The sequence below is a fragment of the Ornithorhynchus anatinus genome, chromosome X1 (genome assembly GCF_004115215.2).
Source record: "Ornithorhynchus anatinus isolate Pmale09 chromosome X1, mOrnAna1.pri.v4, whole genome shotgun sequence".
NCBI classification, from domain to species: Eukaryota; Metazoa; Chordata; class Mammalia; order Monotremata; family Ornithorhynchidae; genus Ornithorhynchus; species Ornithorhynchus anatinus.
Genome location: NC_041749.1, coordinates 36,625,020 through 36,652,089, shown reverse-complemented (window position 1 = coordinate 36,652,089; position 27,070 = coordinate 36,625,020). Strand labels below are relative to the sequence as shown.

Here is a 27,070-nt window from a genome sequence, read left to right as displayed (position 1 = left end):
CAAGGACTGAATACTTCCAACCGCAGCCGCTCCTCGGTGTTACGGTTCTGCTCTCCAAAAAACGTGACTCTTAAGCAAAATGATTTTCAGAGAGTCTCAAGAAATGACGTAAATGAGGGTCTGTAGGTTCCGGGGAGATTTTTTTTCTGCCCCACCGGAAGGACGTAAAGAACAAGCTTAATGGGAAATCATTAATTCACTTAATGGTAAAATGGGTGTTGCCTAGTGGATAGAGCACGGGCCTGGGGGTCAGAAGGACCTGGGTCCTAATCCCGGCTCTGCCACTTGTCCCCTTCCTGTGTGACCTTGGGCAAGTCGCTTCACTTCTCTGGGCCTCAGTTATCTCAGCCGTAGAATGGGGAGCAAGTCCGTGAGCCCCTTGTGGGATAGGGACTATCCAACCTAATTAGTTTGTATCTACCCCAGCACTTAATACAGTCCCCGGAGCATAGTGAGTGCTTAAAAATACCACTAAAAGATAATCATATATAATAGTGGCACTTTTGCCGTACTATATGTCATTCACCGGACTGAGCCCTGTGGGAAATACAGGATAATCAGATTGTACAGTTTCTGTGTCTCAGTGTGCGGCGGGGTGAACGAACAGGTATTTTCTCCCCCTCTTAGAGATGAGGAAACTGAGGCCCTGAGAAGTTAAGTGACTCGCCCAAGGTCACACAGCAGGGAACTGGTGAAGCTAGGGGAAGAACCCATGTCTCTTGACTCCTAGCCCCGTGATCTCTCCACCGGGCCCCATCGCCTTCCGTACTATATTTTTGAAATGATAGAGTCAGAGCGAAGAAGGAGTTTAATCGTCGTTTTCTTACTGTCGCTACTTGTTACTCCACTATTACCCTCTGGGTATTTTGGACTCACGATGCTAAAGATTCAATTATAATTAGTTAGAACTCAGTGCCGTCTGTCCTTTTCTAATGCAGGAGTTAGTCTTGAGGAACGTCACGCTTAGGAGACTATAAACTCCTCAGAGACAAGGATTTTGTCTTCTGTTTCACTATCCTACCTTTTTTTTCTTTAAAAAAAAAAAAAAGCATTTCATTGCCTACTATGGGTCAGGCACTGTACTAAGCACTGGGGTAGTTACAAGTTAATCAGGTCCCACATTGGGGCTCACAGTCTTAATCCCAATTTTACAGGCGAGATAACCGAAAAGCACAGAGAAGTGATGTGGCTTGCCCAAGGTCACACAGCAGACTATTGCAGAAGGACAACCCAGGTCCTTCTGACTTCCAGGCCCACGTCCTTCCGTAGGCCACACAGCTTCCCGCTACTTAGTACAGTTCCCCGCACGCAGGCATTCAGCAAATACCATTACGGGTCGATTGAGAAATCGAGTTATACTTCTTACCCTCTGATATCCTGCACGTGCACCCCACATTTCTTCCGCCAGCGTGTCGCATTAGGATAGACGCACGTCGTCTGAAGAGAGCCCTCTCATTATCAGTAAGATTTGATCTAAAATGTGACTGGAAAGCAGTCTTTTAGGAGATCTGACTCACGTTCGTAAAGCGTAACTGCTGCCATATTGATGTGGGAGACTTCCTCGTCTTGGCACAGGCGATGGCATTCTAACCCTGGGCGACTTTTAAGTACGATTTCGAACGGATCAGTGACTTAGCAACAGCGTGAACTCCAGGAACTTGCACATTCAAAAACTGGAACTATAACAGAGTCATAATTTTCCTCGTTTCCATTTATGACCTTTCCGATTTCCGAATAGCTGTTACAGCAGCCCTGAAAGAAACCTGAAGATCAGGCTTGACAATGGATTGCCTCGTGCTTAAGTGCCAGAATAGGTTTTGCATTCTAACCGATCACTTGTGATGAGGCAATTAATGAATTCACAGGAAAGCCAAATGCAAATTTCAATGCGAACTAGGCCTGCCAGGATGGACGGGGGTTCGAATCTCGTTAGTTACGGTAGCGTTCAGTTTTATGAACGCCAATTATACTAATGTCTGTCTCCCCTTCTAGACTGTAAGCATGCTGTGGGCAGGGAATGTGTGTTATTGTCGTGTTGTGTTCTCCCAAGCATGTAGTACAGTGCCCTGCACACAGCAAGCACTCAATAAATATGATGGGTTGCTTTGGTCGGAATGTACGCGTTCACGTCGTAGGTATAAGTAATCATCGCCTTTTAAAGATACTAACAAAAACACTAGTGTGAGCATTATTTCCGAGGTGAAAATACTTGGTTATACTCTTGGAGGTAAAGAGTCACTGCTAAATTTGGAGGAAATGGGGAACTGGTTTTCTTGCTTTGTTTAAGTGAAAGACACCTGTGTAAAAACAAAACCACTGCCATTAGACAATCTTTTTAAAAAAGTTTTTCACTGCAAACAGTGAACAGATTTCCTTTTTATTCCCACCTGCTTTAAATGTGGCCCTATTTGGAATGCAATACTTTTATATTTTAAAAAGCTTCCATTGAAACTTCCACTGAAGCACGAATCCTGCCCTTAATGCCTGTGAGGTTAAATCTACCCCCAAAGCCACATAGTTACTCCTGTGTCGGAGATTTCATTTCCTTAGGTCCCCTATGGAAAGCACATCTTAACAAGTGGAAGCTCAGATGAAGGCAAATATGACTCGGGGGAGTTGGCAAAAGGAGGAAGAGAAAGACTAGAGTCTAGTGTGCGTTATCTTAATCTTGCCAAAGAACATCCTCGAGACTATTATGGGTAGACTGAAAACTGCCTACGAAAATGCTGATGGTACTGAAACTTTGCCCAGTCGAGCAGATTATAGCGCTAGGAGCTTCGTGTCGTTCAAGCATGAATGTGCATACCGCCGCTGTGTCGAACGTGCTTGGTATTGGACTGCAGCCCCCTTAACTCCATTGCGCGGTGTCGTTCTAGGACCACCTATCACACAGTCAAGCCTGATAAATAATCGCGACCAGCCTGGGACGAGCGCAGTGCCCAATATCGTACCTGTGGGAGCAAGACTACCTCCTCCGTTACCCCAGAACCTACTTTATACAGTATCAGAACGTAAGGAATCCTCTCTTTCTGGCTTCTGGGCCGGCTGTGTCTTCTGCTAGCAGTAGAGCTTTTTTGTGTCGAATCTGTGGCGTCAAGCTTGGCGGCGGCTGCTCGGAGCACATGTAGAAGGTGGCTCACTCCGTGGTTACTTCCCACGTAATCGCTTTCTATCTGGATTTTTACCTGGTCGGCTGCGGACCGTGGGAGCGTTCATAGGGGGCTCGAGGTGAGGAGAATGGGAACGCCTCACACTCTAACGTAAAACGATCTGAAAAAATACGGCCGCATCCTTTCCGTTCCCTACGGAGAGTTTTATCCCGACAGAGCATGTGTGCAAAAGAATATCCCTGTCGACTGGGCCTCGGGAGATGTTTGCTTTCATTTTCGGTAACTGTAACCTGATCGAAACTGGCCTACCAAACTAGAGACGGGTTGTCAAGCTGTTTTCTGCTCTTTCGCCTTTTTCTTTTAACTCACGCTTAACCGTAAATGTCCATTTTGCTTCTTGTGTCCTCTCTCCCTTTCATTTCTTGAGTAGTTTTTAGTCTGCACCTTCCTAATTGCAGAAAGCTATAGGATTTCATAAGACTGTTTACAAGCACGGTTTTAAATAGTTGGTCAAGTACTTATCACTAGCGAATATGGCAAGTGAAGAAGAAAGACGTTTTCCATTGAAAAATGATTTCTTTAATCATGTGACCAAATTTTGCAACTTCAGTTTTTACCTATTTTAAAAGTTGGAGAAAATCTAAAGATTTTTCCTATTTTTGAACTCTTATTCAGGGATTAGTTTTACATGTAGGTTTATCCCATCTCATTCTCATTACTGTACTCGGGATTCCAGTGACACTCGCATCACTTATATATGACATTATATTATAGATATTATACATGAAATTACTATTTCTGTTATTTTAAAATTCCTTTTGGTTGTAGTTTTGAAATAGTGTAGGTAGAAGAGTGGAATTCTTCAGTAAAAAGTCTGCCTCTTTCAGTGGGTTCATACAGGTCTTCACCTTGATTAGAATTTGACCAGTGGGATTTCCGAATGCTCTGGGCACATTCATCTGAACTTTTTAAGCACCTACTTTGAACTCACCTTGCGACCGAAATGTCTTCTACAGTCACTCTTGATTTCCATGCAACAGATTCTTAAACTCATGGGAAGTGTTTAGCTTCAGAATCCAGGTGGTGGGACTGAGAAGATCCTTAGGGGAAGAATCTTTTAAGAATCAGTCTTTATCAAGCGCAATCGCAGACATTTTGGGAGTCGTGGGAAAGGGCCATCTGGATAGGGGTGTGTGAATTTCCACCTTGGGACATAGACAAGGTTTGGTTTTGGATTTTTCTGTTCATTTTTTTTTTTTTTGGTTGGTTGGTTGCTTTTTTGGTTGGATTTTTTTTAAAGTCCCAAACTTGCTTGTATTTTTTTTTTCTTTAAAGATATTCATTTTTGTTGTTGTTGTTGTCTTCACATCTGGAGAAATTCAGAAGCCTAGAGAATGTCTGCTACCATTCTGGCACATACAGGTCTTTAGTGTCCTTTTGGGAAAAAAAAAAATTCAGTCCCACTGTTTTCATCATCCTTCCTCTGTTACCTGTTTCTTGACGTTTCATACCTGGAGCGTTATAACTTTTTCCAGTATTCCATTCCAACCATCCCAGCAATCTTCTTGGAGCGAGATTTGATTTTCTAATCCAGTATTACCCTAGATACTAATACTAAGATACAGCGTAATTGTATTCCTATGGAAAAGAAAATGGAAATTTATATTTAGAGCATAGCCACGTCATGCTCATTTAGGAAGAGAAATCACTACTTTCCATTTTAAAAAAAGCCCCAAAAGTTGTCCCAATTACCTACCCAAATCAGAATATTTTAGAATCTGATAAGCCAGCAGTGTGATGATCTTATTTAATTAGAAAAACGATGAAGAGCAGGGTGGTCTAGTGGATAGAGAGTAGGCCTGGAAGCCTGAAGGACCTGGGTTCTAATCCCAGCACCACCAGTCTGCCACGTGACCTTGGGCAAATCGCTCAATTTCTCTGCCTCAGTTACCTCATCTGCAGAATGGAGACTGTGAGCCCCTTGTGGGACATGGACTGTGTCCAATCTGAGTAGCTTGCAACTACCCCAGTGCTTAGTACAGTGCCTAGCACATATGAGCGCTTAACAGATGCCGTTAAAAGAAAAGAACCTCAATAACGATTGAGACTTCAGGACTGGAAAGCTATATGAGGGAACTGATTGCAGTAATAGCGGTTTTGAGTTTGACTGGCTACTGGAGGTGGTGCCCGTTTGGAGAGTCTGCTCTGACATCTCTTTGCTATTCAAAGGCCATTTCTTTAAAAACTCGTCGCTTCAAGAGAAGCCAACAGCATGTGCGCCTCTCTTCGGGGTAGACATTTTTTCAAAGAAAGTTTTAATTTTGGCCCAGCTCGGCCCAGGCCGACTGCTGTAATGTCAGTGACGATGGAGCGTTTCTGACAGGTCCGCATAAGGAATTTCCCACTAATCCTGCTTGTGAGGCCACTCCTGGAATCCGGACGTCGCCTCGTCTGTTTAATTAACGGATCACATTTTAGGCTTTTCCAGCCTCTCCTCTCTTCTCAGGCTTCAGAGCAGCTGTCCTTTCCTCCACCATATTCTCATCTCTCCACACTGCTGCTACTGTCGCCTTGAATAGCCCTGGCAGGCCGGGAGCAGCGTGGGGTGGGAGAGGAAGAGGGACCCAGGCCCTCGGTACCCCGAGACCCCTGACTATCATTTGGGTCGCCTCCTAGGTCACAGAGTTGACAGTCACCAAACGCATCCTGTTCAGTTTTAAACCCGCCTCTCGTTTCCCAACCGTTCTGGGATTAAAAAGCACGAAGAGCAAATCCCCGTTTCATTTAGCTAAGCAACAGAACAGGGCACAAAAGAAAGAGGTGGGTTTCCTTGACGTTTTTCAACCTAGTGGGTCACATTCGTCTGCGCACACTTAAGACATGGGTTTGAAACGGAGGAACAGCCACTTGAAATCTTTGCCAAAAGCATTCTCTAAAATGTTTGTAGAGGGGAGTTTAAAAATGGCACCAATTCAACATTTGATTTGGCTAGGTTTTGTATGTAGGCCACTTAGGGATGCCAGAAGCGATCCTTCACCGTTCCAAATGATGTCGGCTTCCGGGCGACGGATAATGGGAAAGACTACTATAATCAGCCTGACCCCTTGCCATTTCCCTAAAGGCACGGAACCAGATTATTTCCCCCAGTGCTGGGTCAGGTAGGGAAGATGCCCAGTCCGTAAAGCGGGCGTCCAAGGGGTTCTGATGTTACTGATTTGTCAGGAAGAGGGCTCCCGGCTCCACTGAGCCTAGAGGTGGGAAATGGGGTTCCTGGGCATACAGTTCCAACCACTTTGATGGCGAACTGAGAATCGGAGTTGGGAAATACAGAGGGAGTTAGCGTTTCAGAGTTCAGAGCAGTGGTGGCCCTTCTCCACAGGTAGTAAATCACGACAGAGGTGCCCTAATGCACTTTCTGACGATAGTCCGGGAACTGCGTGGGGTCCACCCCCATTAGGTTGCAGGAGAGGATCTTAAGGTAGGAGAGCGGTCTTCCCGGATGCAGGTTAGGCTGGGAGGAATAACAACAAAAATTATAACAGTGGCGTGTGTTAATCGCTTAGTGTGGGCCGAGCCCTGTTCTAAGCAGTGGGGTAGGTAATCAGGTTGAACACGGCCCCTGTCCCAAACGGGTAGGAGGGAGGAGGATCCAACCCCCTTTTTATAGACGAGGAAACCGAGGCACCGGGAAGCTAAATGCCTTGCTCAAGAGGCTCTGCCACTTGCCTGCTGCGTGACCTCGTGCAAGTCGCTTCACTTCTCCGCGCCTCAGTTTCCTCAGCTGCAAAAGCTGGATTCAGTACCTGATCTCCCTTCCATTTAGACTGTGAGCCCCATGTGGAACAGGAGCTGGGTCCAACCTGACGTATCTGTCAGTTTCCCAGTACTTGGAACCGTGCTCGACACATAGTAAATGCTTAATAAATGCCATTAAAAAAAAAAAAGCGGCAGAGCCGGAATTAACACCCAGGTCCTGTGACTCCCAGTCGACTCCTTGTTCCTTCCCCTAGGCCAAAACCCAGGGCCTCAATTACCGAAATGCAGCCCCATTTTGTGGTCTCTACACAGAGACACTACGTCATCATCAATGCTATTTCTTGAGAGGCCGGTTCTTGGGAGAGTAGCACGCGGCAACATTGGCAGACACATTCCCTACCCACAGCGAGCTTACAGTCTATCGGGAATCGTATATCTCCTCCCTCCTACTTAGATTGTGACCCGCGTGTGGGACACAGTCCCTGCCCTTGACCCACAGCATTCACAAATACCATAATTATCATTCTCTTACTGATGCTAAGTCAGGCTCTTTAGAGCTTAGGAGATTTGCAGGATATGGACCCCTCCGATCCTGGCGGGGACTGATCTCAGACCCCGTTTTGGGACAAAGCCAGAGTCAGTCCGTGTACACTGTGGTCGCTCAGAAAGTCACTCCACGAGAGCACCATCGCACATCAGAGTCTTTCCTGCGCAAGTACATCCACCCTATCAACTTCCGATGTGGGGCTACTCCCGACTCTGCCCCGTAGTTAATCGGTGGCATCGATCGAGCGCTTACTTGTGTGCGGAGCACCGCACTGTACGCTTAGGAGAGTTGTCTTACAGAGTTTTACACGATTCAGCTGTCCACCAGGAGCTTACAGGCGAGGAGTAAAGGTCAGTAAAGTACGTTACGGCTATGTACGTGAGTGCCGTGGGGCTGATGGTAGGGCGAGTTCAAGTGCTTGAAGGGTGTAGGTGTGACGCAGAAGGGAAAGGGAGAAGAGGAAATGAGGGCTTAGTTGGGGAAGACCTCTCGGAGATGTGATTTTAGTGAGGCTTTGAAGGTGGGGAGAGAAGTAGCCTGTCACTCGTGAAGGGAGGAGGGGGTTCCGGGCCAGAAGGAGGATGTGGGCAAGGGGTAGGTGGTGAGAAGTGAGATCTAGGTACAGTGAGTAGGTTGGCGTTAGATCAGTCGGTCAATCGGCCGTATTTATTGAGTGCTTATTATGTGCAGAGCACTGTACTGAGCTCTTGAGAGAGTACAGTACAACAGAATTACCGTCAGAGGAACAGAGAGTACAGGCTGGGTTGTAGGAGTGTCGCATGGCCAGATAGGAGGGAGTAAGGTAGGATTCGTGTGGCTTGGCAGGAGGGTATGAGGAAGAAGGTTTCTCTGAATGAGGAAGTATCATTTAGGAAATCATTCATTCAGTCGTATTTATTGAGCGCTCACTCTGTGCAGAGCACTTTTCTGAGTGCTTGAGAAGTACATCAAAACATCGCCTAGATCTAGAACCGTTACATTCATCACCAGAAACTTTGGTGTCGTCGGTATAAAACAAGACATTTTCAGGGTGAATTGCTTTGAGATCTCGTCCCATATTGCCATGCTTTTCCAGCTCCATTACTTCGTTCAGCATTCCTGCTTTCGGCAAGTGCGGTTCTGATCATAACGGGCCCCTGAATTAAAAAATGGACTCAAAGGAGTTTAGCATTTGAGGCGTGCAGTCTAGTTCTCGTCTGCTGTTAACTCTCTTTGGGCTTCAGCTTTTTTATCCCCCCTCTATGCTGTGAATGTTTGTTTCCTGGACAACAAAATTCAAAGTTGTTTTTTAGCCAGATCAATCCATCGGTGTATTGACGGAGCGCTATCTGTGCGCCGGGCATCAGCAGCGATGGTATTTACTGTGTGCAGAGCATTTTACTAAGCGCTCGGGGGAGTACAGTACAACAGAGTCGGTAGAGTCGGTATGAGGAGCAGCGTGGCTCAGTGGAAAGAGCCTGGGCTTTGGAGTCAGAGGTCATGAGTTCGAATCCCAGCTCTGCCACTCGTCAGCTGTGTGACTGTGGGCGGGTCACTTAACTTCTCTGGGCCCCAGTTACCTCATCTGTAAAATGGGGATGAAGACTGTGAGCCCCACGTGGGACAACCCGAATCCCCTGTGTCTGCCCCAGCGCTTAGAACAGTGCTCTGCACAGAGTAAGCGCTTAACAAATACCAACATTATTATTATTATTATTATTATTAGACCCATCTGCCCACAAGGAGCATACAGTCTAGAGGACTCTTAGCGGATTTTAAAAAGTGCACATTATTGTTAGAGCCGGTGCGTGTTTAAACATGTTTCAAAATCAGTTGCCCTAAGGGCCTAGTTAATGTATCTCGGAGGCCCATTTAGGCTACACCACCGGGTCCTTTGGGCTCGTACACCTCATAGTCTTTCGCAGGGGACTGTACCACTGAGTTATCCAGTAGTCTAGAATAGCTCTGTGAACAGCTCGGACTGCTGGGTTTACTGTAACTAAATAGGTGACTGAATTCAAAGATTTTATTGTTCCGGAGCGAGGGATGAGTGTCCGGGACAGCATCTTGTCGTCTCCCTCCCCGCCCCCCCCCCCTCCAGACCGCAACACCAGGTGACACGATGTGTGAGCGGGCAAGGGGAAGGAGTGGCCAAAGCCAGCCGAAGCCCCTCGCAGTTCGGAGCCTCCTAGCTCCATAACCGTTCGAATCATCACCCGCACCTTTCGTTCTGCTTCCTGTCGCGCATGCCGTGAAATTATACGTGCAGCATAGCTTTAGAGAGCGCTTGTCCAAGGACCAAACCATTCCAGTTTTGACTCTAGCAACATCCGGCTACTCCCGAGCCCTCTCTTCTCCTGAAAGGAAAAAGTAAAAAGGGTCTCATCTTACCCGTGTGCTGTAACGCATCTTAACCCATTGCATGTCTGTCCTCGCCCCGGAGCATTTCAACGTCGTCGTCCTCATCCGCTCAAATAATTTCCTTCCTCTTGGCTCCAAGTCTCCGTGCCGAACGAAGCCCTTCTGCAACCCTCCAATCCCAGCTGCCCTCCGATTCTTTCTTCTCTAGGTCAGCCCATGTACTCTCGCGAGCATGGTGCTGCTGCATCTGAGCGACTTCAGTTGGGGACCCCGCCTCCTCTCTTGGCAGCTCGCTTGGTGCCTCCTCGCAACCTCATGGGATCCTCCATTGGGTACCATACCTCAGTCTCCAGCCCTGCCCCTCTCGTCCCAGGTAAGCTCGGCCTCGGGTGGCCGTCCTGTGGCCGGCCCGTGGCTTCCCTCTAACTTCAGGTGGCCATCCGAAGGGGTTGCCCGCGCCCTCCCCCGCCCCTCCCCCCCCCCCCGCTTGTTGCCTTAACTCCGCGTTGCCTTGGAAGTTCTCCCCTTCCCTTATATTCTGCTCCTTCCGAACTTCTTGAGTCTGTTGAATGATCTGGACTCCCGTCCCCGGAGGGCGGCCTAGTAATCAGGTCTCTGGGATCTGTCTCCTCTCCAGGGCCATCTGTGTTTATCTTCACTGCTTCTCAGTAAAAGAAGCGAGCGAGAGAGAGAACAAGAGCGGGAGAGAGCTTGAGAGAGAGTGTGTGTGAATGTGTGTGTATATAGCGGGATGAGGGTTTCCTGTTGAGAAAGAGGGACGACTAACAATCTCTGCACGTCTTGGTGTCAGAAGTATATTATGGAGAAAAGAGGTGATCTCTTCCGGCTTGCTTTGCTATGGGAAGGAGCTGGCCTCCGTAATGCAAGGTCCTCTTTTTTTTTCCGTTCTAATCCTCAACTGATTGAGGGATCCTGGGTGATGGGTAGAAAAAGCTGGTGACTCCATTTTGCCACCCATGGCAAAGACCGTTCTTCATTGTATGGTCCCAGAGAAGCTTGATTCCCAACACCTTAATGGAAAGTATTTTTCCAAGTCACATGGCTTGTATATGCAGTTATTAAAACTTTTACATTTCTGCGTATCGCAGCTCTTAGACTGTCTGCCGATGATTTCCCTTGCCACTTACAAATCAAGGTATGGGTTACGGCTGATTCTTCACAACGCCACGCTACTTGGAAATGCAGGGCGTGAGCTTGTGGGTGTTAGCCCAGTCTGTAGCGTTCATGCTTGGACTTGTCTAGAATTATAATTGTCCAGATTTCGTTGAAATACTTTACCTGAAAGAGGCAATAAGAAAGGAATTGTTTCCAATGGAGTTTTAGCCTGCAAATGAAATTCAGCCCTCCAGACAGAGGGAAATTGCGGTCCAGATTGAACGCGGAAAACAGTAGCGTGGCTAAGGAGCTTAGGTGCCCTCCTCCGTGTAGGTGACGAAGGGGTCTCAGCTTCTGGGGGGAGATCGGACAGCTGCACCCCTCCGAACCGGAGAGGGATCAGAGTTGGAGCTCCTGCCCGAAGGAGGAATAACAACGATGACGATGATGGTATTTGTTAAGCACTTACTGTGTGCCAAGCACTGTTCTGAGCCCTGGGACAGGAAGATGACGAGGATGTCGCCGCTGCTCTTCCGGTCATTGCGAGGTTAGGTGTGAGCGGGATTCCTTGTACTTCCTCCCTGGTCCGGTCTTCCAGTCTTGTAGACTGTGAGCCCGTTGTTGGGGAGGGATGGTCTCTATCTGTTGCCGAATTGTACTTTCCAAGCGCTTAGTACAGTGCCGTGTTCACGGTAAGTGCTCAATAAATAGGATCGAATGACTGAATGAATGACTGAATGAATGGTCCCTGTGGGAAGGAATCCTTGGCTTGCCCCACCCCATCCAGGGACTTTTTGGCAGGGTGGAGAGGGGTCTCCCGCTGGGGACGGGACACGGTTTGGCACTGCGGACCGGCTGCAGCGATGGCACCGGCTCCGCAGGCCGGCTCGGGAGCTGCGCGGCACCGGAGCCGGGGTTGACGGGGCCCGGCCCTAGGCTTGACGGCACTCGTGAAGTCGTGCGGGGCGCCCGCGGCGGCCGACCCGGCGGATCCCCGGACTCTCAGGCGGATAGGGTTGAGGATGAAGCTGGCAGGCGTGCCGTTCCTCTTGGTGAAGCTTCGGGTTGTGGTGAGCAACGTTGTCCGGCTCGGTGCTGAGCCAGGACCCCATTGGTAGCGGAGGGGGAAACGCTCTTTGGTATCTTCCCAGTTGGCCTCGCTGCTCCATTGCCTCCCTCTCCTCCTCTCTCCTTCCTCCCCCGCACCTCTCCCCCTGCCCTCTCAAACGTCCAGCGGTGATGCTCGGCCCTCCGAGGAAGTCCCTTTCCAGGGTTGGGCAGAAGCCCTCAACGACCCAAAGACTGATTTTGGAGCCTTGCCTAACCTCCAGGGAGGCCCACGAGGTGAACGGTCCCTCTGGTCATCCTGAAGGCTCAGTCCATCCTCCCCGCAGCCCCCCAACCCTCAAGGTGCAAGTGTGGAAGAGTAGTCGGCCCTTTTTTCGGCGGCCGACTGTAAAAGGCAGCGGGGTGGTCAGATAGATGTGAGGACTGCTCCCTTCTTCAGCGTGATTAACCCAGTAAATGATATGGATCAAACCCTCCAATTTTGTTGCCCGCATTAGGTTTGCGGAGGCTTTCGAGTTAGTGCGCGACAGGCTGCCGGGCCTGGAATTAGGGCGCTCGATCCTTACCAGTGGGATCGGTCAGTCAATCCTATTCGTTAAGTGCTTTACTGTGTACAGAGCACAGTGCTAAGCACTTAGGAGAGTACAATATAACAGACACATTCCCCTTCCACAACAAATTTACCATCTAGAAGGGAGGAGACGTGGCAGTTTACTTCCCAGGGAGCAGCACCCGTGCTCTGTCCTTCCTGAGCTCCAGCCACGTCAATCAATCAGTGGTATCTATCGAGCGCTTAATTTGTGCAAAGCACTGTACAACAGAGTTGGCGGACCCATTCCCTGCCCGCAGTGAGCTTGCAGCCAAGTCTCTGGTGGGGCAGGAAGGTCCGGAGACAAGGGGACGGTGTGTGGCTGTCATGATTCTCTTGGAAAGTGAAAGTTGATCTGTAGGGATTTTCCCTGCAGGATTGCTCCCTGAGGAAAATCCCCAGGGACAATCCAAAATTTTATGAAAAAAAGCCACAATCTCATTTCTCCCTGCCTTTCCCCTTGTGCTGCCTAGGCTGCCCCAACTCCCAGCTAGCTAAGCCAATCCCCAGATCCCAGATCATTGTAAACTGGAATTCTGGAGTGACTTCCAGGGATTCATCACATCATGTGTGGTGTCACTTAAAGGCAGAGACTGGGCTGTCTCTGGCCAAGCTTCTTTTAATTCTCCTCTCCCCATCGTCTTTTCTCCCTTCTTTTCTCCCCCCACCGACTTCCTCTCCGGGAAAGTGAAACCTTCCACTTGAGGTCTCCAGGCAAATGCCCGACTGCTCTCTGGGGAAGTCTGCCTCTGTTTACAAGCAGTGGGAACCAGGTTTTTGTTTTGCTGTTGGGGAACAAAAACTCCTTGTGGACTTCAGACGAACCCTATTGAACTAAAAATTAAAGCATAAATATTTCTTCCCATGGAGAAATTACAGAGTGATCTGAATGTAAAATGCCACGGAGAACTGTTAAATATAAAGGCTAGATATGGCTGGATGGAAATTCTGGGTGGAAATTTGGTTTATGTTGGACGTTCTTGTAAACTCCAGCTTCTGGACTGAATAAACTGCCTTTCAGTTGACCTCTTCAGAAAGTCCAACAGGCGTCCAATTTCTGGCCTATTTGGTATCTGATTGAAATTGCTTTTGCAACCTTCTTATTAACAAATAAAATGGCACTGATGGAAGAAGAGGCAAGTTTCCAGATCCTAAATCCTCTGGGTAGTCAAGAAGCTAGGCTGTAAATGTTCTCAATCATTTCTATGGCTTTAAAGAAGTCAAAGCCAACTCTCAAAAAATGCAACTTTCACAGAGTCCTTTGTGTGAGGGAATGCTTAAGTGCCTTGAAAGAACGTGCTTTTTTACTCTAATCAAGGTAGTGGGAAAACTAGAATTATTAAATAACTAACATGGGCATGATTAGGCCAAATTATATTTGATTCATTTACTTAACCAGGGAGCATTTAAGTCGCTGACAGTTGTTAGGGAAAAATGCTAATGAAATTTAAGTATTCGAACTCTTTTTTACATGGGAAGCTCTCAGGTGTGGAGATTTTTCCACATAGCAAGCATAGGTGGAAATCCTTGAATTTTTGGGTCGCGCAGTTTCTCTCCTTACATTGACAAGAAAGATGCATGGCCACTACTATTTTACTTGAAGAAAAATGTGGTGAAAGAAAGTAAAATAAATGTCCACATGTTTAGCATTTGGAAACTTAAGGGTGGTTTAACCCTCCTCTCTTGTTTTTCTTTCCACTAGATACTTATGAGCCAGATGGCTATAACCCAGAAGCTCCTAGTATTACCAGTTCTGGTAGATCTCAGTATCGGCAATTCTTTTCAAGAACACAGACACAGCGTCCAAACCTGATTGGGCTAACATCTGGTGATATGGATGCAAATCCAAGAGGTTAGAAAACTTTGACTGATTTCTTTGACAGTTTTAAGACTCTTCCTGCCTGAGCCCTTGAGTCCTTTAGCATTCCCATGTCGGAACGTGCTGTAGGTTTAAATGTTGGAAACACAGCAGCGTAATTGAAAACTTGATTCCCTTGTCTCAAACCACGGTAGGTAGCTTTCTGGGAGGTATAGTCAACTCTGCATTGTATTTGCAAGTCCTTGTTGCTTAATTCTCTTTACATTTTGTTCAATGAATCCGAGCTGATTTCCCTTTGAAAATCACAATTTTTAAGATTAAACAAAGGGGCAGCTAGAATACGCAGTCCATTCTCCAAGGTTGCCTGTTTTACTACTCATTTTGGAGACAAAGTGACAGCAGAGTTCAGGAGTTTTTCTTCATTGCACGTCCTCCTATATGCGCATGACATCAGAGTGGGAATATTGTATTGTGAGTTTTCCCTCTCATGGGGTTCGTAAAAGCATGACCCCCCCCCCCCCCCCCCCACCAGTAGTAGAACTGACTGTATTTACTTTTATAATGCCAAGAGCAGCGTTAACGCTTAATTCTTTTTTCTCATCAGCCCTGAAGTCTAAGAATCGCCTTTGCATTTTATTAAAGAAAACCACAAAGCAGGCCACTGTAAAGCACATGTAGGCTAACAGCAAATTTAGTGGATCCCTGTTTTGATTTTTTTGTACAAATCATTTTTGTCACCCCCGAGAAAATTAAATGAATGCAATTAGGCCCACCCCGAGCAATTCCAAGTTCCAGTCATTACTCATCTCTTTACTTGAAGAGGCAGCATGGTCCTGTGGGGGTGAGATCAGGACTTGGACCCAGGAGTCCCAGATTCCGTTGTACAGTAGTGATTTTGGACAAGGCGCTGTAACTCTCTTTACCTCATTTTCCCCTGTGAATTGGGAGTAACATCTCCGTACCCTCTACCGCACAGGGATGATGTGAGGACCAAGGTGAAAATTGAAGTGAATATGTTTTGGAAGTAAAAGTAGTTGGAAGTTGAGGATTCCATGATTTACATATTCTGTGCAATTCAGTTTTCTGTGTGACTTGATCAACAGAAATCTGCATGAGATTCGGTGCGTTTCTCCGTCACAGGCCCATCTTGTCTCGGGGGCGTTATGTGGTGCTTTGGCTCCCAGGCTCTCTGGCTGCTCACCGGAGACCCTTAGGACCGGCTCTGGGCAGTGTCGCCGATGCCGCGAGCCATCGGCAGCTAGTGCTGCAGTCTGTATGGGAGTCCACAGAGATTGCAAGGGAATATCCAGAGTGAGGTGTATCCGGTGTCTTTCCCATTCCTCTTTCTTATGGTTGTGATCAATTAAAGGAGGAAAGGAGCCACCAGCGCCTACCTCTTCTGCGTAAAACCTCATCCCATGGGCTTCAACCCATCAGCTCTGCTTCCTTTACCTCTTCAATTTCCTGCCTATGTGTTGCTTGAGCTCTGCAGAAACTCATGTAGATGCCCCAGATTCTGTTCCGTTTTCACTGTTTCTAACTCCTGTTTCCTTCATTTTTCCATCCCATCTGAAAACTGTATATAGCATATTTGCACCTCTCTAAATTAACAGACTATTTCATAGCTTATTTCCTGCAGTAATACCTTGCGATAGAAATACCAGACATCCCGTGTACCTCCACACAATCTAATTCTACCGTTCTCATCACCTCCCTCTAACGTTCCACACTCATCTCTGAGTTCAGACCCTCCTCTTCCCACCCTCAGCCATTGCACTCTCTCCCTTCTGCCTCCCTGCCTCCATCTTATCACCTGCTCAGCATCAGCATCTCAAACCTTCCTCTCCTCCCATACATTCTCTCCACCATCAATCAACCCTCCCCCCCCCCCCCCCCCAGTCTCCCCAATCGCTTTGTCTCCACTCGGCCCACAATCATCCGCCACAGGCAGCTGCGTAAAGACGCCATCTCACCCGCTGTAGTGTGGATGTATATGGGGCGGTTAGAGATGCTGCTCCTGAGGAGAAGCGCATTATTCCGGTGACTCCTCAGTTGGCATGCCTGCCGGGGTGGCCACCATTTTGATTTTAGGAGCGATGGCTGTTGGGAACAGGATTAGGAGAAGGCTAGGTGCTGGGATCCTCCTTGCTGCCACCTGAATGAATTCCCGACACTCTGCTGGGGGAAAGAAGGGAGATGATTTATCTAGGCGGGTGGTATAATGCACTGTTTTGATGGCCCGCCTCCCCCAGTTCCACTCTTGGCTTCCGCCTTGCTTCCGCCAATCCCAGACTTCATCCCTTTCCTCACGTTTGCCTCTGACTCCTTTCTCTCTGCCCCTCCATTCCTCAGGTGCTCCAACTGTGGGCAACTGAGGGTGGGACAAAATGAAGCCTTATCGATATGAGATTAACCTCTGGGTGGCTCTTTTTCCCCCATACATGCCCGTCCCGGATAGCTCCCATACAGAATAGACCCCAGGGGCCGTACCCACTCCTTAACCTGACAGCATTTGTTAACTAGTGGAACCAAGAGAATTTCCTTTCAAAGTTCACTCAGAACAGTCTTCCAAATAGCCCCTTGCGGATGCACAAGTAGGTCTGGTCGGGCAACTAGCTGGGAAGGCAAGGAATGAGGGAGAATCTCCCCTATTCTGTCAGGTATTTATCCAGGTTGCTAGAGCAGTCCAGGAAGAGATGAGGGATCCAAAGTTCTTCTACCGTGGTGCAGCCTGGGGTTCTCCTTTTGGTCCTAGGTAGGGCTGAGGAATCTGCCCCCCTAGCTTCGAGTTAACAGATATTGTTGGAATAAGGAACCAAGGGAAGGGAAGAGGAATGGTGGAGATGAGAGCATATGGGCCCTGGAAAGAATGTCTTTGATCACACATTTCATGGTCCTGTCCTCACTCGGCTCCTGTGGTCGCTGCGGCTGCCCTTCTGCCGTCTACTGGAGGGTCAGTTGGAAAGCACCTCCACCCTCTTCCTCAGCACGGGTCCGTGTGGTCCTAAACCACTGCTTGATACCGTCTGCCCTTTCCGCCGGAGGAAGGCTGTTCGAGGCCGGCTCCTCCCTCTAGGCCTGAGTAATCCCAACTTTGCCAGTCATGCAGCAAATATAGCAAATACCCATTGTCTGAAAGTGGTTTTTTTTTTTTTCCTTTCAATCTTCCTATTTCCCACTGGAGTTTTTCCTATTCACTTCCCTAAACTAAATAATAGCCCCATTTTACGATTAGTCACAGCAGTTTTTACTCTAATGCTATTCACCAGGTTGTGATTGCTGTGGTGAAGTCTCTCGGCTAATAGTATTGCTAACCGTGTTTTGTTTTTAGTTCCTTTAAAAAAAGATTTCTGATAGGCATGTCAAGAAAATGTTTTCTTTAAGGGAAATGGTGGGGATTACATATGAGGCGCTTCATATTTGCTGTGAATCCAGACATTCTGATGATTTGGACCGTAATGAGCGGCTTGCAGAACGAATGATACGGTGAATTTTATTTCCCGCAGCGGCTAATATTGTGATTCAGACGGAACCTCCAGCTCCTGTTTCAATTAACAGCAACATAACCAGGGTAGTGCTGGAACCTGACAGCCGAAAAAGAGCGATGAGTAGTTTGGAAGGACCGTTGGCAAAGAAGCCCTGGATGGGAAAGTAAGAACTTGGAAGGGGCTGTTCAGTTCCTCAGTACCTTCACGGAGTTGTTTCTCTTGATTGTGAATCCAGCGAAGTAATCTGAGGAAATCAGCAGTGGTGGGTGGGGACATGTCCTTAGGAGTTGGCGTGGTCTTTAGTAGGTCTTTTCAAGAACTGAGTTCTTGGATTTCTTGCCACGTAATCTGAAGCCGAGTTGCCAACTCTCTAGGGGGCTTAAGAACAGCTGCCCCCACCCGCCCCCGCCAACCCCCCGAAACTTTTTAAGGTAAACTCCGAGCCTCCCTCATCGTAGATCTCTGACAAGGCCTAAGAGGTTTTTTTTTCTGTCAGGACTGAAAAACCCCCCAAATGATGACTTTCTGAATTGTTACCCCCTCATTGTTCCCATTCTCCTAAAATCCCTGTCCCCTTTCCTCCCCGATATTCAGAGTGAAAAGTTGGCATAGGATCTGGAGCCATTCATTTCCTTTTGATCCCTGGCTTCACCCCCAGCCCCCTGCTCAATGAGGAAATGGATACCGGCCCCATCCCTGTTTCACAGGGAAGTTGGGAACATTTCCCTCACAGTTTACCTCCTCAGGAAAATGCACCCTACAGATACGAGATGAGTCTCTGCAAAACGGCATTTGAGTAGGTTGCACACCCCCCTACTTGGTTAGGGAAGATGAGTGCTGCCTCGAATGTATTAACCTTTACTCTTTCTAGGCAAGGGAATAATAACCAGAGTAAGCCCGCATTCCTGAGAAAGAATCAGTACACGAACACCAAATTGGAGGTCAGGAAAATCCCCCAGGAATTGAACAACATCACCAAGCTCAATGAACACTTCTGCAAATTTGGAACCATTGTTAACATCCAGGTAAGGCGGCAGTTGGGAGTTGGGCGGTTTCCACTCTCTGGGGCTGACTTGGTGGTAGGGAACATACCCCCTAGATCATGGGTCGGGTTGCTTATCAGATTTCCTTGGCTTGCGAGATGGTGGTATCGTCTACCCGAGTATTGATGTCTCATTGTGAGCGTTGGGACTCTGGCTTTTTGCCTGGAAGAGTTTGATTAACCTTGGTAGGAAGACTCAAAGGGAAGGGTAGCTGCAGGAGTCCTGCTGTAGGATTCCTTTTTTTTTTTTCAGATGAATGTCTTTAATCTTGCTTTGTAAAAGCATTTAGAAAGTGTAGCAAGCCCCCATCTTTTATATTTCCCAGTCTTCCCTTCTCCTCTCCCTTCCACCTAGGAGTTAGCCAGGGAATAAAACTCGTTTAGCGCAAATGGTTACTCACCTTTGCACAAAGAGTTTGGCAACTTCCACCGTCCACTGAGCCGCTTCAGGCGGTGTGGGCCAGCAGATGAAGGAAAGCTCTGTCAGCGCTGAGAGCAGGCGTTGCGACCCAGCTAAGGCTCCTTGCACATAAAACCTGGGGTTTTATCCGCTATTAAATAGTGGATTGTTTATCATGTAGGCTTCTTGCCATTTAGAAACCCGAGTTCAGGGTATGGGGTTGTGCTGCTCTTGAGGGTGTCTCGAGGGTCAGAAACATCGTTGCCTCTCAGAAGCATCACACTTTCTCATCTAGGCTGCCATGTATACTTGATGGTATTCTGTGACAAGACCCTAACCGAAACCTTAATGAGAGTCACTCAGATTAGGAAAATGCTAAATATAACTAGCACTCGTTCTGTCAGAAGATAGTACCATAGTTTGTCTTTAAACAATAAATTGTCTGCGGCCTTGAAACTGTGAGTTCTAATAGTACTCTTGACCCTATTTGCCTCTGCAGTTCTCTACCGTAAAAATGGATTCGCTTAATACACACTCGTGCACACCTCTGGTCATATCCCAGCCCCTCACTTCCTCTCTGTTGCGACAGGGAAAGCTACCTAGAGCACAGTGAGTGGAGGAGGATAGACTGTTGTCAGAGGTCGGCCACATCCAGGGCAGAGCCAATTTTCAAGAGTCTGGCAGAGAACCGCCCGGAGCAACCATTTCTCTTGCTCTCTTTACAGTGAGGTGGTATCTTACTTTCAGAATAAGCTTTCCCCTTTACGCAGCAATGTCAACTGACCGTGCCTTGTTTCCACTGAGCCTTTATGATAATCTGTGATGGGCAAGTAATGATTCAAACCATCACACCCACCGACTGGATCCAACCCTATTCCCAATATTAAAACCTGAAATCTAATCCCTTCCCTAACCTTTGCCTTAACTTCATTGTATCTTATGGGAATTGATTTAGCGAATGATTGAATTTGGATTTCTGGCATTGTTGCCAGAGTATTTTTTTGGATACCTTATTATTAATAGATTTTTGACAATCTACCATCAAACCAGTTTTGGTTTTTTTTAAAGTGGTATTTGTTAAACGCTTACTAGGTGCTGGGCACTGTACTCATCGCTGGGGTAGATAAAAGGTAATCAGGCTGGACACGTCTCAGGGGAGGCTCAGTGTTTTAAATCTCATTTTGCACATAATAATAATGTTGGTATTTGTTAAGCGCTTACTATGTGCAGAGCACTGTTCTAAGCGCTGGGGTAGATACAGGGTAATCAGATCGTCCCACATGAGGCTCGCAGTTAATCCCCATTTTACAGATGAAGTAACTGAGGCACAGAGAAGTTAAGTGACTTGCCCACAGTCACACAGCTGACAAGTGGTAGAGCCAGGATTCGAACCCATGACCTCTGACTCCCAAGCCCGGACTCCTGAGGGAACCGAGGCAGAGAGATGTCAAGGGCTTTGCCCAGGGTCACCCAGCAGGGAAGTGGTGGAGCCAGGAGTAGAACCCAGATCCTGTGACTCCCAGTCCCGTGCTATTTCCACACTCAGGATCTGGAAAACTGTTTCCCTTTACAAATTGAAATTTGTAAATTTCAATTACATTTGAAATTTGGCTTTAACCGTTTGGCTGTAACCATTTTCAAATGCTGACTATGTAGGCCGTAAAATCATGGGCCGGTCCTCGGTTGTACTCCATTTTAAAGCCTCAAAACCCAGAAAGATAGGTGCTGAGATGGGAACTATAGTTAAACCTTAGTTAAACCTTCGAGGTTCCTTTCCTTTCTCTGCATATCTCAGCCCTTCTGAGACAGAACAGTGGTTTACTAGCCTCCTTTTTACATTTTAGGGCCCCGCCCAGGGTGGGCCAAGGACTAAGTTGGGGACTAAATCCTCCTCCCTCCAATTTAGACTCTGAGTCCCCTGCAGGACAGGGGCCATGTCCAACTAATTCATTTGTATCTACCCCAGCGCTTGGAAAAGTGACATATAGGAAGCACTTAACGAATATCATTAAAAAACAAAACCGATGGGATAGACCACAGAGTAACGGAGTTCTGTGCTCCTGTTTGGAGCCTCCTCTGTGCCGGCAGAGTAAAGGAAGCAAGAGAGAGACACCTGGACCCAGACTTGTGGCATTTATTGTAGCATTTCATGTGTGTGAAAGGGTTGCCCATGCTCAGCTGTGCCCCGGCCTTCCCTGGAACTACAAGACCCTGCCACCTTTAGGGACAGCTGGCATCCCTGACTCCACCTCCACCGGCAAACAAGGCCTGCCCTAGCCAGGATTTCATCACAAGATTGTGTGGCAACTCCCGGGACTTTTTTCAGACCGGGCGGGCCCGTACCTCAGGGCTCTTCCTCACCGATAGGCTCAAGGTGAAAGTCCAACTTGTTTGACCATGAAGGTGTTAATGACTGTCTTTCTTGAGGGCAAATTATTCCTTCAGACTCAGTCATATTTATTGACTGCTTATTGTGTCCCGAGCACTGTACTAAGCGCTTGGGAGAGTACAATCAAGTATTCAGTAGTATTTATTGAGTGCTTCCTATTTGCAGAGCCACTGTACTAAGCAGTCGGAAGAACACAGTGCGACAGAATTAGCAGACACGCTCCCTGTCCACAACAAGCTAACAGTCGAGAGGGGAATATTTTTTTAATGATATTTATTAAGCACTTACTAGGTGTCTTGTAGTGTTCTTAACACTGAAGTAGATACAAGATAATGAGATGGGACAGAGTCCCTGTCCCACATGGGGCTCACAGTCTAATTCGAAGGGAGGGGCATTTAATCCCCATTTTACAGATGAGGTAACTGAGGCACGGAGAAGTGAAGTGACTTGCCCACAGTCACAGAGCTGACAAGTGGTGGAGCTGGGATTAGAACGCAGGTTCTCTGACTCCCAGGTCCATGCTCCACTGGGCATTGCCATTTTTCAAAGGAAAGGAAACTGTTTCCATTCCCTGGCCCGAAGGACCTTAAAGCCTAATGGGATAGGTATAAATATATTATTACTTTTGTAGTTCAAGTAATTCAGTAGACGTATTAACAATCTCAAACGTGAGGGAGTTCTTGGATTATGTAGATGTTGACAGTAGACGTATTAACAGTCTCAAATATGAGGGAGTTCTTGGATTATGTAGATGTTGACTTTGATGGGAGAGTGGCTTGTGACTGTCTTGTTACAGCTGAGAGAGTGTACTAGGGGTGAAGAATCTTCCTTAGTAAGCTCATTATGGGCAGGGAATGTGTCTGTGAATTCTGTTGCATTCTCCCAAGTGATAATGATATTAAGCACTTATTTCGTGTCAAGCATCTAAGTGCTGGGGTAGATAGAAGTTAAATGAGTCTGGACACAGTCCCTATCCTGCATGGGGCTCACAGCCTTAATCCCCATTTTACTGATGAGGTAACTGAGGCAAAGAGAAATGAAATGGCTTGCCCAAAGTCACGCAGCAGGCTAATGTCAAAGCCGGAATTAGAACCCAGGCCCGTGCTCTATCCACTAGACCATACTGCTTTCCTCATTACAAGCCCTGCACATAATAAGCCCTCAAAAATTGCCATTCGTTAATTGATGGACATCACGAGGGACGAAGAATCTTCCCTAGTAAGCTTATTATGGACAGGGAACTTATCCGCTAATTCTGTTGTATTGTAGTCTCCCAAATGCTTAGTACCATGCTCTGCACGTAGTAAGCACTCAGTAAATACCATTGAGTGATTGTCTGTGGATACGGGAGAAAGGATTTACCAAAGTCCTCCTCTTCACGGTATGAGCCTTTCTCTTTTCACAGTTATCCTGGTGCGATTCTTAAATCTGCGTATAGTAATAGTATTGGTGTTGATGCCATGCGCTCAGCATTAGGGTAGTCGAATTGGGCCCGATCCCTGTCCCACTTAAGGCTCCCAATCTAAGAGGGAGGGGTAAGAGATATTGTGGTCCCATTAGACAGCTGCGAAATCTGAAGCCCGGAGTGGTTAATAACCGTGGTAACCGCCGCCCGTCGGCCCATCTCCGGCCGGGGAGCCGGCTCGGGGGAGACTGAGGCCGGCAGCCGCTCGACTCCCCGGGCACGCCACGCCACCGCCGTGGCAGCGGAGGGCGGGGAGGGCCGGGGAGGAGCGGGAATTTGCCCACGGCCACCCAGCGAGCCAGTGGCCGGGGAGCGACCGAATCTCCCTCCCCCAAGCCACGCTTCCCTTTTCGTTTCCTCCTCCGTCTGTAATCTGCCTTCCTCCCCCGCCCTCCAGGTTGCTTTCAAAGGTGATCCTGAAGCGGCTCTCATTCAGTATCTCACAAACGACGAAGCCCGGAAAGCCATTTCAAGCACGGAGGCCGTTCTGAATAACCGGTTTATAAGGGTGCTGTGGCACCGGGACAACAACGAGCAGCAGTCGCTGCCACTGGCGCCCCAGCAGCTTCTTCTCCATCAGCAGCAGCAACAGCAGCCTCCATCTCTCCCTCACCTGGCCCAGCAGCATCATCACCTCCAGCAGCACCTCCATCAGCAGCAAGCCCTCGCGGCTCCGTCCCCCACCTCCGCGGCTCATGGAGGCGGCCCCAAGGTACGGACGCTCTCTCCGAACTCGCGAAGGGGGGCGGGGGCGGAGGGCGGGCCGCGGGGTCCGGGAAAGGGGGCTCCACCTGGGCCGACGCCGCCCCTCAGAAAACGGCGTCTTCCTTTCGGTCTACGCAGGTCATGGCCAAACCCCAGGGGCCGGCGACCTACGTTCTCAATAAAGTTCCCGTAAAACATCGCCTCGGGCCGGCAAGCGGAAACCAGGGGGACGGGCCGCATTTGGTGAACCAGTCTGGAAGTACCGGAGATGAGTCCCAGGTAGGGGTTCCCCGGTCCGCATCCAACGGTGTTGGGGGAATCCACGGTAAAAGGACGAGGGGTTAATGAACAGGCTCCTTCCTTGGGGCGGAGAACCTGAGAAGCAGCCTGGAATAGTATAAACCCGTCACTGGGCAGGGATTGTCTCTATCCGTTGCCGAATTGTACATTCCAAGCGCTGAGTACAGTGCTCTGCACATACTGAGTGCCCAATAAATGCTATTGAATGAATGAATAGTGAATAGAGCACAGGCCTGGAAGGCGGAAGGTCATCGGTTCTAAATCCGGCTCCACCACTTGTCTGCTGTGTGGCCTTGGGCAAGTCACTTTACTTCTGGGTGCCTCAGTTACCTCTTCTGTAAAATGGGGGTTGAGACTGTGAGCCCCACGTGGGACAGGGACTGTGTCCAACCTGATTTGCTTGTATCCACCCCAGCGCTTAGTACAATGCTTGGCAAGTAGTAAGCGCTTAGCCAATGCCACAGTTATTAACTCTTAGATGGTACTCTGCCAAGGGCTCAGTACAGTGCTCCACACAGAATACACATGATGAAATCATCGATTCGCTCTCCGATGGGCAATTTTCAGATGATTATCTACAATTTGGGGCTTCAGGGATCCTGGCCATAAAATAGATTGAGGTACTTCTTGGCAGTTTTTCTCTATCCTCCCATGTCAAGTAAAAGTATTATCGGTTTTGACACGTCTTAGGAAAATGCCCAATTTGAACATATTAGCAACTTTTGAATAACTTGGAAGCTAGAAAATTCCTCGTGTTTAGATTTTTTCAGAACATAGATGTCTGTTTTTTAGGAACGTGTTTTTTTTTTAACAACATAGATATTTCAGAACATAGATATCTGTTTTTTAGGAACGTGTTTTTTTTTAACAACATAGATATCTGGTGGATTTTTTTTTTTTTTTAACTGTTGATAAAATCTAAATTTGAGATCAGGGCTGCAAGATGTAGATTTGAGTGTCATCTGCATAGAGTTGGTAGTTGAAACCATGGGAGTGTATGAGTTCTCCAAGGGCGTGGGTGTAGAGGGAAAGTAGAAGGAGAGTAGAAGTCACCTAACCCGCCTGGACCTGTTTGCATGCCTAGAAAATGGGGATTAGGTACCTGCTCTTTGTACAGCTTAGATTGTGAGGTTCACCTGGGACAGGGTTTGTGTCCCATCTAATTATTCTGTACCTATTTCAGTGGTTAGCACAGTGCTTGGCACCTAATAGATGCTTAGTAAATTCCTTAGCTGATTATAACGATCGTAACAGCTAGTTGGAGCACAGGTGATAATTGTCAACAAGAAAATGGCTTATTAAAAGAATGAGGCAAATTCACATATATATATGTGCATATATATATGGGTATATATACTTATTAATGGAGTTTCTTTCTGAATCAAAGTATATTCATACATAAGTTCCTTCTCTGAATACTTTTGGCTCCCTTACAACATACGAAACTTCTTACAAGGCACACAATTTACCAAGTAAAAGCAAAATGATATAGAAATGTCCAATATACTTTTAAGGAACTATTTCTAAGCTAACCCCCAGAATTCACTTTGCCATATTTCTGTATTTTAGACATTTTCCACTTTGGGTCATACAAAAATGGTATATAGCTCCACAAACTTGAAGACATCTTCAAAATCTGGTGCAGGAACCAAATCCCATGATGTACACGAAGCTCTCAAAAAGAAACAGGTAATTTTTTTTTTTGATCAGCACTTCAAAAGTGAGGACTTTTACCTTTGTGCATTGATTTTCAAGGGAAATGAGTTCTTCCAACTTTGTGACACCAATGACACTTGGCAATTTTGAAATAAGATTTGCTCATTCACCGATAAATGGAAGTCATTCTTGTTGAAGGCTCCAAAGCCATTCAGGATTACTGAGAATGAGCGAATAGAAGATGGTTAAAGTTTGGAATTCAGTTTGAAAAAATGATATCAGTAAAAGGCTAGATGTTAAGTGGTAATCAGAAAAGGACTTTGTGCCGAGTGAAGGCTACTTTTTGGAGATTTGATTTCAGGTGAAGTAGAATGGAAGCTTAAAGTTGTACTTTGATTAGATCAAAGATCCACTGGACAGAAATGTGATGTGAAGGAAAGCCCTCTTTAGATCGGAATGTTCCAAACAACGTATTCAGAGATGAGATTCCATTTTTATTTTTGACCGCAAATATTTTTCCCCATTGTCAAGATTATTTCCACTTATTTACACAGGAGGCGATGAAGCTACAACAAGATATGAGGAAAAAGAGACAGGAAATGTTAGAAAAACAAATTGAATGCCAGAAGGTAAGATGAATACCCAATGTGAAGCTGCTTTAGATTGATATTCCGTGATTTTTTTTAAAGCTATCTAATTAGCTTAATCCTTGTTTTAATGTTACATAATTAATAATAATGTTAGTATTTGTTAAAGGCTTACTCTGTGCAGAACACTGTTCTAAGCGCTGGGGTAGATATAGAGTCATCAGGTTGTCCCACGAGAGGCTCACAGTTAATCCCCATTTTACAGATGTGGTAACTGAGGCACAGAGAAGTGAAGTGACCTGCCCACAGTCAGCTGACAAGTGGCAGAGCTGGGATTCGAACCCATGACCCCTGACTCCCAAGCCCAGGCTCTTTCCACTGAGCCATAATTGCTTACTGTTTGTCAAACACTGTTCTAAGCGCTGGAGTAGATATGGTACTTAGGCTTTACGCCATTAGATTACTGTGAATATGAATAATATGTTTATAACACGTATGTAATTTAATTTCGTAGATGCTCATATCCAAGCTGGAGAAAAACAAGAACATGAAACCGGAAGAAAGGGCAAACATAATGAAGACTTTGAAGGAACTAGGGGAGAAGATTTCACAGTTGAAGGATGAATTAAAAACATCATCTACAGCCTCTGCCCCATCAAAATTGAAGTCTAAGACAGAGGTGCACACTTTTGC

General features: G+C 47.1%; 1 protein-coding gene across 3 annotated transcripts in view; it reads left to right on the top strand.

Moving 5' to 3' along the window:
* Nucleotides 1–27,070, top strand: part of RBM27 (RNA binding motif protein 27) — a 71,833-nt gene that overhangs the window by 31,341 nt on the left and 13,422 nt on the right. For 2 of the 3 annotated variants that reach the window (XM_029051058.2, XM_029051060.2), the window contains exons 8-17: nucleotides 2,877–3,011; nucleotides 9,962–10,126; nucleotides 14,229–14,378; nucleotides 17,852–17,996; nucleotides 18,705–18,858; nucleotides 23,527–23,841; nucleotides 23,973–24,113; nucleotides 25,704–25,823; nucleotides 26,345–26,419; nucleotides 26,892–27,056. In XM_029051058.2, coding sequence (XP_028906891.1) covers nucleotides 2,877–3,011; nucleotides 9,962–10,126; nucleotides 14,229–14,378; nucleotides 17,852–17,996; nucleotides 18,705–18,858; nucleotides 23,527–23,841; nucleotides 23,973–24,113; nucleotides 25,704–25,823; nucleotides 26,345–26,419; nucleotides 26,892–27,056 — 1,565 coding nt within the window. The remainder of the gene's footprint in view (nucleotides 1–2,876; nucleotides 3,012–9,961; nucleotides 10,127–14,228; nucleotides 14,379–17,851; nucleotides 17,997–18,704; nucleotides 18,859–23,526; nucleotides 23,842–23,972; nucleotides 24,114–25,703; nucleotides 25,824–26,344; nucleotides 26,420–26,891; nucleotides 27,057–27,070) is intronic. The other variant, XM_029051059.2, reaches the window with a different exon arrangement.